This window comes from Ranitomeya variabilis, chromosome 6, assembly GCF_051348905.1.
Source record: "Ranitomeya variabilis isolate aRanVar5 chromosome 6, aRanVar5.hap1, whole genome shotgun sequence".
NCBI classification, from domain to species: Eukaryota; Metazoa; Chordata; class Amphibia; order Anura; family Dendrobatidae; genus Ranitomeya; species Ranitomeya variabilis.
This window is the reverse complement of record NC_135237.1, coordinates 19,411,733-19,427,273: the sequence shown is the minus strand read 5'-3', so window position 1 is coordinate 19,427,273 and position 15,541 is coordinate 19,411,733. Positions and strand designations below refer to the sequence as shown.

The 15,541-nt window shown below is 46.8% G+C and overlaps 1 protein-coding gene across 2 annotated transcripts in view; it reads right to left on the bottom strand.

Moving 5' to 3' along the window:
- Positions 1-15,541, bottom strand: part of LOC143781395 (vasoactive intestinal polypeptide receptor-like) — a 236,175-nt gene that overhangs the window by 48,781 nt on the left and 171,853 nt on the right. For both annotated transcript variants that reach the window (XM_077267989.1, XM_077267988.1), the window contains exon 6: positions 8,736-8,868. In XM_077267989.1, coding sequence (XP_077124104.1) covers positions 8,736-8,868 — 133 coding nt within the window. The remainder of the gene's footprint in view (positions 1-8,735; positions 8,869-15,541) is intronic.

Below are 15,541 nucleotides of genomic sequence, written 5' to 3'. Positions count from 1 at the left end.
TCTCATACCGAAAAAACGGGGTGACAGGTTCCCTTTAAAGCAGGGGATATGTTCATGTTGTTTCTATCTTGGGTTTAGAGAATAAATGGAGCAGAAATGCCCATTCTTGACCATTGGACCAAAAGTTGTCCAGAAGCCCCCATTCTGTTGCTCGGGGGGAGAGGGTGGTGGATTGGTACTTACTGATTATACCCCTGTTGTGAATTACTGATAACTTAATCTTACAGGAAAAACCCTTTAAGAATCCATCTCCCCATAGGGCATTTTGTGAAATGAGAAGAACCCTTAGCATTTCACAGAGAAGTTTGTCACTTTCCTAGGTTAGGAAGCTATAGATGGTAAAAAGTCCATTTAAAATTAGATAATGACGATTTTGCTATTACTAGGGGGATAGAAAAACTGTCCCATCAGTTTCATGTGCCCTAATACTGCCTGAAGACATCATAAAGACTTCCTTCTCTCCGGTGGGCTTACAAGAAACATTTTATTAAATAGGATATCCCATTTAATGATTTGTATGATGCCCTGGATTTAATGGCCGCATTCTCCACCGCTTGTGATTTGAATGTAAAGCAAATATATTTAGTGTTAAATAAAACAGATAGAAATAGATGAGAGGAAAAATGCTGATGGAGGTTCGGTTTTTCCCAGTAAAGGTCGCAATATTTAACTCAAAATGTTGGCACATGGCTACGAGGCTCCAACCAAAATAATATTGCATATTACAAAAAGTCATTTTTGTATATAACACTTCCAGAATTTCAAAGATCATTTCATACCCAAAAGATCAACATTCAACAATACTTGTAATAATTATAGGGGATAACTCAGGAGACTCTTTGCCTGGAACAAGACAACTACAGGACACAGTTTTATAAGTGGTAAAGTCTATATTATCACACGGTGATTCAAACAGGTGCAGAGAGAAACTCAAGTCCACAACACTTGGTACAAATATTAAATGCAGCTTAGCAGTCTATAGGAAACTTCAGAGGAAAATGCAATCACGCAGAAAGTCTATGAAGCACAATTATTCTTGAGGATACTTGACACGAATAAGTCCTTGCTTAGTCCAAAACACAGATAGATATGCTTATAAGGCAGTTCAAATAATATCTTAGCTCAACCAGGGAGGCCTGGGTAATAGTCTCAGGTTCTTGCAGAGCAGCAACAGCTTACATGTTCAGCAAATGCAGATAGAAGTAAACACGAGCAGCAGATGAAGGAGGATTACTGGAACTGGTGTATGCAGCAGGAACTCAGAGCAGAGTAGCAGGATAACCCCACAGGTTCACAGGAGCAGGTATATAGCCAGGGAATCACAAGAGGTCAGGAGCTGGATGCAAGGCAGAATACTCTAGCACAGACTGAAGGCTGGGTGTACCTTCATAGTCCTAGGCAGCTTCAGCCGGCAGGCCACAGAGCTCACAATACCATTGATCTTGAAAGGGCCAATGAATTTCTGTCCAAGTTTTTGTGAAGAAACGTTTAACTTCAGATTTTTAGTTGCTAACCACACGGAATCTCCTACCTTGAACATGGGTGCAGGTTTTCGGAATCTATCAGCCGATCTCTTATAACGTTCTTGAGCTGTGGTCAGGGATTCCTTCAGAACCTCCAGATTTTGCCTCATCGCAGTCAGCCTTTCCTCCACTGCCGGAACCGGAGAATTAATTGGAGACCTAGGTAAGATACACGGATGATAACCCAGATTGGCAAAGAAAGGTGTAAATTTAGTGGAGGCGCTCTGAGAATTGTTATATGAAAATTCGGCTAACGGCTGCAACTCCAACCAATCATCCTGGAGATGGCTGACATAGCATCTTAGATATTGTTCCAGCGTCTGGTTGGTATGCTCAGTCTGACCATTTGTCTGGGGATGGTAAGCGGAAGAGAGACAGACATTAATATTGAGTGCAGAGCAAAACCCCTTCCAGAATCTTGAAGTGAACTGTACTCCACGGTCAGAGATGATCTCATCCGGGACCCCATGCAACCGAAAGACATTCTGTATAACCAAGTTCACTGTGTCTTTAGCTGAGGGGAGGCCGGTGCACGGAACAAAATGAGCAGCTTTAGTCCGTCCGATCAACTACCACCATGATTATATTCATGCCCCCCGATGTAGGCAGCTCCACAATAAAGTCCATTGATATAGACCCCCAAGGGCGGGACGGAACAGGTAATGGTTGTAGAAGACCCGTTGGTGCCACATGAGGAGTCTTGTAATGAGCACATACCTCGCAAGAGAGAACATAGTCCTTGGTATCCTTCAGGCAAGTTGGCCACCAGAAGAATCGGCTCAGGAACTCTTGTGTCTTCTGTACACCCCCTGTGACCAGCCAACTTGGAGTCATGTACCAACTTGAGGATCTGCAGACGGACAACCTCAGGGACGTAGATACGTCGATCTCTGAACCATATGCCACCCTTCAAGACAAGATTAATATCCACAGGTGGGTTGGCCAGAAATACATCACCGTCATAGGCCTCCCTGCACTCCTTCCACAAGTCCTGATCGTGGATAACTCCGATGAAATTGGCATCAGATAGAATGGTCTTGGACTGGGCTCCAGGTACGGAATTCGCAGCATGGATTCGGGATAAAGCATCAGCCTTCCCATTACCAGAACCTGGACAGTACGAGATAAAGTTAAATTGATTTAAAAATAAGTTCCAACGAGCCTGACGAGGAGAAAGACATCTAGCGGATCTAAGGAACTCTAAATTGGGATGGTCAGTTAGCACTATGATGTTGTGCAGCTCCTTGCAGATGATGCCTCCATTCTTTGAAAGCCGCAATAATAGCCAGCAATTCCTTGTCTCCCACATCGTAATTCTTCTCTGCTGAGGTTAGTCTATGGGAAAAGAAAGCACAAGGATGTAGCAGACCCTTCTCTCCAGTTCCTTGGGAGAGAATAGCCCCCAAAGCATTATCAGAAGTGTCCACCTCCACAATGAAAGAAAGTGTTGGATCTGGGTGTATGAACAGCGGTGGTGAGGTGAAACAGATCTTAAGCTGATCAAAAGCTTCTTGAGCCTGTGATGACCACTTAAAGGGCTTTTCTTTCTTTGTCAAGGAAGTAATGGGACGGACAATATCAGAAAAATTTCGAATGAAGCGTCTGTAGAAATTTGCAAAACCAATAAAACGTTGGACCTCCTTAACATTCTTGGGTACCGGCCAGTCAAGTATAGCCTGAATCTTACCAGATTCCATGTTCAGCCCCTGGGGAGAGATGATATAACCTAAGAACTGTATCTCAGAACGATGGAACTCGCATTTCTCTGGCTAAATATACAGATGGTTCTCTTTCAGACGTCTTAAAACAGTTTTGACATGTTCTTCATGTTCCTGTATAGAGTCAGAAAAGATTAGTATATCGTCCAAATAGATCACTACAAACTGGTCCAACAAATCTCTGAAAATGTCATTAGCAAGGTGTTGAAATGTTGCAGGGGTGTTACAAAGCCCGAAGGGCATCACAAGAGATTCAAAGTGTCCATACCGGCATCTGAATGCTGTCTTCCACTCATCCCCTGGACGAATACGCACCAAATTATAAGCCCCACGAAGATCCAGTTTAGAGAACACCTTAGCATGGCGGACTCTTTCCAGTAATTCGGGAATCAGAGGCAAAGGGTAACGGTTTCGTACGGTTACCTTATTGAGTTCCCGATAGTCAACACAGGGTCTCATCCTTCTTCTTTACAAAAAAGATAGGTGCCCCTGCTGGTGAGGAAGAAGGACGTATGAAGCCTTTGGCCAGATTTTCATCAATATACTCCTTTAAGGCTTGAAGCTCAGGTGCCGCCAAAGGGTATACGTTACCAAAAGGAATAGCTGCCCCAGGAAGCAACTCAATGGGACAGTCATAATGCCTGTGTAGAGGAAGCTGATCTGCATTCTTCTTGTCACAGATATCAGAGAACTCTTTATAAGCTGGAGGTAAAGAAAATACCTGTACATGTGGTTCCGTAGCTGTGGACTCAGGGACAGCTTCTGTTAACGCTGAGTTGCTCCTTGTTGGAAAGATAATCTCCTTTGTCTCCCAGTTGATAATTGGGTTCTGAGAACGCAACCAAGGAATGCCTAAAATCACAGGAAAATGAGGAGAAGATATTAGCAAGAAAGAAAGTTGCTCCTGATGATTAGGCTCCAACAAAATTTCAAGGGGTACGGTCTCCTGATCCACAGGCCCAGAGATTAAAGGTGACCCATCCACTGTTTCCATGGTAATTGGAGAGGCTCTTTGCTGAATTTCAATACCACGTTCCTTGGCAAATGCGATATCTATGAAATTGCCACCTGCACCAGAGTCAATCATAGCTGCACTGGAAATCCACTGTCCTGAACACAGGATCTTAATAGGGAGAGAACAGTGAGAGTTCTTTTCCTTAAGCTCCTTGGGGGGTGAAGTCATAGAAAGTGAATGGAATATAGCGTTTAAAGGCAGGCTACATTCAGAGATGTCAGATTCATCATCACAGTTGTCATACTCCCCTACCGCTGCTAGCACCTTGTTAGGCCGTCTGGGACACTAAGGACAATTGATCAGAAAGTGGTCAGACTGGCCGCAGTAGAAACATAGACTTTCACGAAGGCGATGCTCCCGGCGCTCATTGATCTCGCACCTCTGAACGGAATCAATTTGCATGGGCACCTCCTCCACCTCCCGAGATGTTTTACCTGCAGGCTCTTTGGAAGGAAGGGAAAAGTTAGAAATACGGTTATATGCAGCAAACTTCTCCTGCCTACGCTCAGTAAGGCGAATGTCAATGCGCACACAATGCTGTATAATGGTCTCTAGCTCTTGTGGTGACTCAGAGCGAGCTAGTTCATCTTTTACAATACTAGACAGACCCCTTTTAAAAATAGGCAATTGTGCATAACTGTCCCAATTGGTATCTACCGTTAATCTCCTGAATTCCGTAGCATACTCAATAACAGACCGTTTTGCCTGGCGTAAAGACAATAAAGCAGATTCAGCGGTTGCACGGCGATTAGGATCATCAAACATTAATGCCATCGCTGCCAAGAAATCATCCAAGTTATTTAACCGTGGGTCACGAGACTCCATCATCGGATTCGCCCAGGCGAGCGCTCATGCGGTCAGCAGCATTATTACAGACAATACTTTGGATCTATCATTAGGAAAACGGTCAGCATGCACATTATTATTATTATTTATTGTTATAGCGCCATTTATTCCATGGCGCTTTACATGTGAGGAGGGGTATACATAATAAAAACAAGTACAATAATCTTAAACAATACAAGTCATAACTGGTACAGGAGGAGTGAGGACCCTGCCCGCGAAGGCTCACAATCTACAAGGGATGGGTGAGAATACAGTAGGTGAGGGTAGAGCTGGTCATGCAGCGGTTTGGTTGATCGGTGGTTACTGCAGGTTGTAGGCTTGTCGGAAGAGGTGGGTCTTCAGGTTCTTTTTGAAGATTTCGATGGTAGGCGAGAGTCTGATGTGTTGTGGTAGAGGGTTCCAGAGTAGGGGTGATATGCGAGAGAAATCTTGTATGCGATTGTGGGAAGAGGAGATAAGAGGGGAGTAGAGAAGGAGATCTTGTGAGGATCGGAGGTTGCGTGTAGGTAAGTACTGGGAGACGAGGTCACAGATGTATGGAGGAGACAGGTTGTGGATGGCTTTGTATGTCATGGTTAGGGTTTTGTACTGGAGTCTCTGGGCAATGGGGAGCCAGTGGAGGGATTGACAGAGGGGAGAGGTCGGGGAATAGCGGGGGGACAGGTGGATTAGTCGGGCAGCAGAGTTTAGAATAAATTGGAGGGGTGCGAGAGTGTTCGAGGGGAGGCCACAGAGCAGGAGGTTGCAGTAGTCAAGGCGAGAGATGATGAGGGCATGGACTAGGGTTTTTGCAGATTCTTGGTTGAGGAATGAACGGATTCGTGAAATATTTTTGAGTTGAAGTCGGCAGGAAGTGGAAAGGGCTTGGATATGTGGTTTGAAGGAGAGATCAGCGTCAAGGATTACCCCGAGGCAGCGAGCTTGTGGGACTGGGGAGAGTGGGCAGCCACTTACTGTAATGGTTAGGTTCGTTGGGGGGGTCGCGTGAGATGGGGGAAAGATGATGAATTCTGTTTTGTCCATGTTAAGTTTCAGAAATCTAGCGGAGAAGAAGGATGAAATAGTGGACAGACATTGAGGGATTCTGGTTAGTAGGGAGGTGATATCTGGTCCAGAGATGTAGATCTGTGTGTCATCAGCATAGAGGTGATACTGAAAACCGTGAGATTCTATGAGCTGTCCCAGGCCAAAGGTGTAAATGGAGAAGAGCAGGGGCCCAAGAACTGAACCTTGTGGGACTCCGACAGATAGGGGGCGAGGTGAGGAGGTGGTGTATGAGTGGGAAACGCTGAATGTCCGGTCTGTTAGGTATGATGAGATCCAGGATAGGGCCAAGTCTGTGATGCCAAGGGATGACAGGGTCTGTAATAATAGGGAATGGTCCACTGTGTCAAAGGCAGCCGACAGGTCGAGGAGGAGGAGAACAGAGTAGTGTCGCTTGCTCTTGGCAGTTAATAGGTCATTGGTGACCTTAGTTAGGGCAGTTTCAGTGGAGTGGTGTGACCGGAAGCCAGATTGTAAGCGGCCAGATTGTAAGCACATCAAAATATTGCCACGAAATTTGTCGCGATCACCATTAAATCTGAATGGGGGCAACTTAGGTGGGCCAGCTGGTGGCGGTTGCCCAGAGGGAAAAGTCGCTTGTGCAGCTATTTGCGTGCTTATGTCCTGAAAAGCCCATCCATACTGGGACTCTATGTCAGCAAGTTTGTTTTCCTGAGCTGCCATGCGGTTGCTTAAGTCCTGCAAAGTTTGTCCAAACATTTGTTGATTGTGTTCAAAGCTTCCAAACTTCTTTTGCAGACCTTCCACATCTTTCTACAGTGATCTAATTATGGAAAACACCTGCTCTAGTCTGCTTTCTGCAGTCATTGTTCCAGCAGTCTCCTTTTTTTTAGGTATCCTGTAATAATTATAGGGGATAACTCAGGAGACTCTTTGAGTGGAACAAGACAACTACAGGACACAGTTTTATAAGTGGTAAAGTCTATATTATCACACGGTGATTCAAACAGGTGCAGAGAGAAACTCAAGTCCACAACACTTGGTGCAAATAATAAATGCAGCTTAGCAGTCTATAGGAAACTTCAGAGGAATCAAGCAGAAAGTCTATGAAGCACAATTATTCTTGAGGATACTTGACACGAATAAGTCCTTGCTTAGTCCAAAACACAGATAGATATGCTTATAAGGCAGTTCAAATAATATCTTAGCTCAACCAGGGAGGCCTGGGTAATAGTCTCAGGTTCTTGCAGAGCAGCAACAGCTTACATGTCCAGCAAATGCAGATGGAAGTAAACACGAGCAGCAGATGAAGGAGGATTACTGGAACTGGTGTATGCAGCAGGAACTCAGAGCAGAGTAGCAGGATAACCCCACAGGTTCACAGGAGCAGGTATATAGCCAGGGAGTCACCAGAGGTCAGGAGCTGGATGCAAGGCAGAATACTCTAGCACAGACTGAAGGCTGGGGTGGAGTTTTATAGCAGGAAGACACAGTGCACATGAGACCAAAGATGCCATCTTGGAAAAGGGCAGTAATGCACAAAAGGTAATAAAAAATGTTCAGAGTCCTGACAATACTGTTCTTCTGATAAGCATTTGTCCTTAAGTTAAAGACTAGAGGTGTCTATGCTAAATCATTGTTTCTCATTGCATTCTGTGCAGTTGAACAGAGAAATGTGCAATACTAATGACATATACTAATAAGAACATAATTATTAATTAAGCTAATATTGGCAATTTATTGATTATAATAAGTGTATATTATTTTCCTTACGATTCCCAAGAAAGTAATAGGTAGAGCCCAATACCGTGTTGCATATTGCTACCTTGGGGGTCAACGGGGGGTCCCCTGTGATAACTTTTTAATCTGCAGAGCAATAAGTTTTACTATAAAGAAGAGAGAAGTTCCATACAGAATGTGAACCATAGGGTTAATTAATTCCATAACCCAAATATTAATTCCCTTTTTCCTGTTTTATTTTGCTGAATAACATCTTATAAATCCCCGAAGAAAGACGAGTGTAGGAGCGAGAAACACAATGTATCAAACACGCACACCATGAAATATAGATCAAACGCCCCCAGCCATTCATTTCAACTCCACTTTACGTTCCTTCGTTTATTGCTCATCATCACTTCTTTCCTTCTGGGTGGAAGTGGAAAAAAAGTCTATTACATTTAATTCAGGAAAGAAAAAAAATTGTAGAAGAACTCAAAAGGCATTCTACTACAGAGAGGGGCAAAAATGTTCACGTCCCAAATAACAAATCCACCTGGAAATTCCTCCCAGTCTAGGCCATCTGTCATAGGCAGCTGCTGCCTAGAATATTACTTCTGCTACAATGTATAATGATTTCCATAAAGATATTCTCCGTCCTCCTATAGAGATTTACATTTGCAGATGAAGCTTTTTTTAACCATTTCATTATATTCATCTTTATGCCTAATAATAAGGTTTACTTGTAATACCCCTCCTGACCACTTGGAGTGCAGTTACAAAAAATAAATTCATTGCACACAGGAAATACTTTCTGAATAAAAATCACAAAAAGTGTACTGCAGATACTTACATTACACACAAATACAGAAGACAGGGAGCGTATATATACACAGAGCGTCCGTTACTTACCGACCCCGGATTGCAGTGATCGGACTCCCCTCTTTCAAAAAGGACAATATCCTTGATAAATACTGCAATGGCCCTCATGATAAACGACATGAAGAGATGCATGTGGATGTAGTTCCTGGTGCAGTGGAGCTTTCTGCAACGGAAAGGGAAATGGTAACACATTACTATCCGCTGAGAAGATATTACATGGCACCAACATAGTCTGAAGTCCTGTACACAGGTTGGGTTTATTGACAGGGCCATATGCAAGCCTAATACCTTCCCACACAAAGATAGAGACTACTATATGGTTATAACGCTCTGGAGTATAGATGTATCAGGATCAGTGATGTACTGTATGTACACAGTGACTACACCAGCAGAATAGTGAGTGCAGCTCTGGGGTATAATACAGGAGGTAACTCAGGATCAGTAATGTAATGTATGTACACAGTGACTGCACCAGCAGAATAGTGAGTGCAGCTCTGGGGTATAATACAGGAGGTAACTCAGGATCAGTAATGTAATGTATGTACACAGTGACTACACCAGCAGTGAGTGCAGCTCTGGGGTATAATACAAGATGTAACTCAGGATCAGTAATGTAATGTATGTACACAGTGACTACACCAGCAGAATAGTGAGTGCAGCTCTGGGGTATAATACAGGAGGTAACTCAGGATCAGTAATGTATGTACACAGTGACTACACCAGCAGAATAGTGAGTGCAGCTCTGGGGTATAATACAGGAGGTAACTCAGGATCAGTAATGTAATGTATGTACACAGTGACTGCACCAGCAGAATAGTGAGTGCAGCTCTGGAGTATAATACAGGAGGTAACTCAGGATCAGTAATGTAATGTATGTACAAAGGGACTGCACCAGCAGAATAGTGAGTGCAGCTCTGGGGTATAATACAGGAGGTAACTCAGGATCAGTAATGTAATGTATGTACAAAGGGACTGCACCAGCAGAATAGTGAGTGCAGCTCTGGGGTATAATACAGAAGGTAACTCAGGATCAGTAATGTAATGTATGTACACAGTGACTGCACCAGCAGAATAGTGAGTGCAGCTCTGGGGTATAATACAGGAGGTAACTCAGGATCAGTAATGTAATGTATGTACACAGTGACTGCACCAGCAGAATAGTGAGTGCAGCTCTGGGGTATAATACAGGATGTAACTCAGGATCAGTGATGTAATGTATGTACACAGTGACTGCACCAGCAGAATAATGAGTGCAGCTCTGGGGAATAATACAGGATGTAACTCAGGATCAGTGATGTAATGTATGTACACAGTGACTGCACCAGCAGAATAGTGAGTGCAGCTCTGGTGTATAACACAGGATGTAACTCAGGATCAGTAATGTAATGTATGTACACAGTGACTGCACCAGCAGAATAGTGAGTGCAGCTCTGGGGTATAATACAGGATGTAACTCAGGATCAGTGATGTAATGTATGTACACAGTGACTGCACCAGCAGAATAGTGAGTGCAGCTCTGGGGAATAATACAGGATGTAACTCAGGATCAGTGATGTAATGTATGTACACAGTGACTGCACCAGCAGAATAGTGAGTGCAGCTCTGGGGAATAATACAGGATGTAACTCAGGATCAGTAATGTATGTGGAGCGCCCCCACACCGCCGCAGGGCCCAGGGGTACCCGGAGCCGGGCCACTAGGTCTCAGTCCTGGAGTTGTCACGGTGGCTAGACCCGGTCCGTGGCCCTGTCTGTCAGTGGGGGACGTCCGGTGCAGTAAGTGGTGTTGTAACGGTGCAGTTGTGGGGTGCAGGTCGCGGTAAATAATGAGGACACCAGGTTGCAGTCTCTTTACCTCTTTACTGGAGATCTCTGAGTCCTCAGTCCAGAATACGGTTCACCAGGCTGCGCAAGTCCGGCCGGTCCAATGGCACCTCCAGAGTTCACTTCACAGGTGGAAATCGGTGCCTTCCTTCTTAGCGCTATGTGTTGTAGTCCTTCCCTGCTGTGCTTACGGAAAGTACCCCACAACTGTTGTGTCTGTTTCTTAAGTTCCCTCACAACTCGATTAAATGATGTTCTTCTAATCTTCCGTCCCTTCCTGATGTTACAGTTAGGACGGCACCCGTTTGTCGGGTAGGCCTGGAGTTCTTCCGGGACCCTAGAGACGCCCCTCTCCCGCAATTGCCCCCCAAGACTTCATAGGTGATATGTGTTAGACAGCCCGCCTGAGACTGACTGTCCTGCCGCTGTTTAGAGTATTGCTTGAAGCTGAATGTTATAATACTCCCTCGGCGTTCCGGCCACCGGTAGTGCGCCTCAGCAGGGTGTTGCTCCGGTCTTACAGCACGACCCCTACTGGAATTCTCCTATTGCTTGATCTCGTTTCTCACTCAGCACAATCTATCTCGCTTCTAGTCCTTTCTTGGGTCCCGCCGCTTCCCGGAGCTGGCGCGGACCCGTTACGTTCTTTTCAATGCCAAGCCTCTGTCAGGATCCCACCCCTGACAGAGACCCTACTGTCTCTTCCTCCACAACACCCTCTGCCACTAGGTGTTGCTTCGTCCAATCCAGTCAGCTTCTGATCTAACTTCCTGCCTGACCCCCAGTTTACCCACTACGGTGGGGAGTGGCCTAATGAATAGAACCCTTAGCTCCCCCCGGAGGCCCGGCTGTGAAATGTATTGGTGTCTGTGATACCTGATCAGATGAACTCCTTCAGTGCCATCGGACGCACCATAGCTCCCCATAGTGGCGGAGCCACAGTACTGCAACGACCAGGACTCTGGGGCGCTGCACTCCCCCCTGGTTAAACACAGTACTCCGGGACTGGGAAGAAAACAACAATACAAGTTAGCAAAAAGACATACAATTTTGTTGAGTGCAAATGACAATAAGTATACTTGAACGGGCTTCCCTTTATGGGAGGTAAGGACACTTGAACGTTACAAACATAGCAACAATATCATAGCAACATGCTATAATTAACTTTTCTTACCCAACCGGGTATTCTACTAAGTGCAAACATTATTGAACAATAATTTAACTTTGCCTTTAAGGACATACACTCTTTATCCACTAAAGACCTTCCTATAATCACATTATAAGGCATTTTAACTTTCTCATTCCCCTACTCTGAATCTGCAGGACCGCCTGTCCTATCGGCACCAGACCTACTGCCTCTCCGTTCTGCTACAGGACCGCCCCGTTCAGCCAGGGCCTACTGCCTTTTCAACTACTATACACAGTATAGAACATAACTTTTCTTTCAGTTTGCGAACGCTGAGCCAGCTCTACTTGGCTCCTATAATGACTCACCCACTAACCCTTACAGGTTCACTTTCTGTACTTTCGATGGGGAACGCAGGGTTTACCTTCTATTCCCCGCCTTTTCTTATCAACATTATCAACTATCTTCTTTTCACAACATTAAACTTTCTCATGATCCTTCTTCCTTTCTTGCATGCTGGACACGCCATCTATCTCTACGGGCCCACTGCATCCTTCTTCTATCTTTCACCTCTCAGAGCACATTATCAATATTTCTTCACATTTAACCAGTTGGGTACATATAACTTTTACATGTAAGCATCATCATTTTCTCTTATCTATCAGTCTTAAAGCAATACCATTTCTCCAAGTGCAAACATGTGAACATCCCCTTTAAGAGAGGACCAAGTCTCTGTGAGGTAGCGTATCTTCTCAAGCTACCAGTCCATACTCATCAAAGGTTCCAGTGCGGTATCTTCGCAAAGAGTCTTTAAGTAAAACCAGTAGGGAGCGCCTTTAATAAGGTGCTAACTATTTACAAAAAAAGTTCGGATCATGCACTGTTCATGATTCAGCAGTTTTTTAAAACTTGTGCAAAACTTTTGGTAACAAAAACAAGCAATAGGGATCCCGGGTCAACAAAGGGATCCCTTTAAGAGTTTACCCTGAACGGGTTTAGCAGCAAAATAGGAACACACAGTTAAGAACTATTTACATTATCATGGTTTCGAGGTTTATTCTTGTTCAGGTGGCCTTGGCTCCGGGCCCCCGACTATTGTGGCACGGATACCAGCGGCAGGCCCCGCAGGGACCTCCAGGTCACCCGGTGTCTGAATTTGAAGACTGATCCTGCTGGCAAGTTCGGGGGCTACTACAAAGCGCACAGTGGAGACAGTAACGAGATCGGGCAAACCTGGATCAACCATGATCGGGGCCACAGGTGACACTCCTTCAGGCTCACATCGCTGAACATTCCGGGCACGCCACCCCTGTTCATTCCAGTGACGGGTGTACGTCACCTGATCCCCCTCTCGCAATGGTTCGCCATCCCGATCACAGCAGGGAGTTTCCACGTCATAGCTGGCAACGAAGACGTCAGTCGATAGGCCCGGTTCCTGTATTGAGCCCCATCCTTTCTTCGGGTGGAAGGCCGACACCCTTCCTCGCTTTACCACGTCTTTCCTGCCATGCACAGACTTCTTGCGTTGCGTCTCCCGTTGTTCAACTTCATTTCGCTGTTTCCAGTGCTGGAGCACGCATTGATTGTACTGGTCCCAGGTAAGTATCGCGATGGTGAGACCATCCACCGGAACCCCATCCTGCTCAACCCAGGGGGTGTCCCACCGGAACATCACTCCATCCGGGCCCATCTCTATGGGCTCCCCCCACCTGGTTGGTAGTGGCGGCAGCAACTTCCCGATCGCACTGGGGCCGAGGACCACCCGCTCGATGGTGAACGAAGAATTACTGCGGCGGGGAGGAACGGTCGCGGGAGCGGGGTCGAGTGTTAGGGCAGGGGTATCTGTCGTACCTGCGCCTGATGTGGTTCCACCGGTGTCGATCCGGTCCGCTGACAAGAACGCTGGAGTCGGCTGCTGCCCGGACTGCGGCTCCTCCAATACGGTCCCCGGACGCGGCTCCACTCGCCGTGGTTCCTCCTCCGCTGGCTCCGAGGTCGGGATTGGTGGACTCAGCTCCGCTATCCGTTCCAGGGGCTTCGGATCCTCCGGCTGCAGGGGACACGGGTCCGCCTCCGGTGAACGGTGGCAAACCGGGACTGCTCCTTCCCCGTTCCGGCACTCGCTGTTCTTCGTCATGGTCCGCTGATCGGTGGCAATGCATGCATCGGACTCCGCCATTTCTCCGGGGCCGAGCTTCTCCATCTCCTGCTTCCCGCCGTTGCGAATCAGGGGGTCGTCCTCTGCTTGAAGGCAGGTCCTCATTTTGCAGCCAGAAGCGCAGGGGGCGGTAGCCATTTCTCGCGCCACCCTGGTAGTCTCCTCCCATGGCACGCCCTCCTTCTTCTCTGGCGTAGCAATGGCGGCGGCTTTTGGCGCGAACTTTTGGCGGCAAGTGACAATCCACAGTCTTTGCAATAAAATACAGTTCAGGCACAACAAATCACAGTTCCAAGGCACACATGACCTGATTTTTCAGGCTTAAGTAGATCCTGTTCGTGACGCCAAATTTGGAGCGCCCCCACACCGCCGCAGGGCCCAGGGGTACCCGGAGCCGGGCCACTAGGTCTCAGTCCTGGGGTTGTCACGGTGGCTAGACCCGGTCCGTGGCCCTGTGTGTCAGTGGGGGACGTCCGGTGCAATAAGTGGTGTTGTAACGGTGCAGTTGTGGGGTGCAGGTCGCGATAAATAACGAGGACACCAGGTTGCAGTCTCTTTACCTCTTTACTGGAGATCTCTGAGTCCTCAGTCCAGAATACGGTTCACCAGGCTGCGCAAGTCCGGCCGGTCCAATGGCACCTCCAGAGTTCACTTCACAGGTGGAAATCGGTGCCCTCCTTCTTAGCGCTATGTGTTGTAGTCCTTCCCTGCTGTGCTTACGGAAAGTACCCCACAACTGTTGTGTCTGTTTCTTAAGTTCCCTCACAACTCGATTAAATGATGTTCTTCTAATCGTCCGTCCCTTCCTGATGTTACAGTTAGAACGGCACCCGTTTGTCGGGTAGGCCTGGAGTTCTTCCGGGACCCTAGAGACGCCCCTCTCCCGCAATTGCCTCCCAAGACTTCATAGGTGATATGTGTTAGACAGCCCGCCTTAAACTGACTGTCCTGCCGCTGTTTAGAGTATTGCTTGAAGCTGAATGTTATAATACTCCCTCGGCGTTCCGGCCACCGGTAGTGCGCCTCAGTAGGGTGTTGCTCCGGTCTTACAGCACGACTCCTACTGGAATTCTCCTATTGCTTGATCTCGTTTCTCACTCAGCACAATCTATCTCGCTTCTAGTCCTTTCTTGGGTCCCGCCGCTTCCCGGAGCTGGCGCGGACCCGTTACGTTCTTTTCAATGCCAAGCCTCTGTCAGGATCCCACCCCTGACAGAGACCCTACTGTCTCTTCCTCCACAACACCCTCTGCCACTAGGTGTTGCTTCGTCCAATCCAGTCAGCTTCTGATCTAACTTCCTGCCTGACCCCCAGTTTACCCACTATGGTGGGGAGTGGCCTAATGAATAGCACCCTTAGCTCCCCCCGGAGGCCCGGCTGTGAAATGTATTGGTGTCTGTGATACCTGATCAGATGAACTCCTTCAGTGCCATCGGACGCACCATAGCTCCCCATAGTGGCGGAGCCACAGTACTGCAACGACCAGGACTCTGGGGCGCTGCATATGTACACAGTGACTGCACCAGCAGAATAGTGAGTGCAGCTCTGGAGTATAATACAGGGTGTAACTCAGGATCAGTAATGTATGTACAGAGTGACTGCACCAGCAGAATAGTGAGTGCAGCTCTGGAGGATAATACAGGAGGTAACTCAGGATCAGTAATGTAATGTATGTACACAGTGACTGCACCAGCAGAATAGTGAGTGCAGCTCTGGGGTATAATACAGG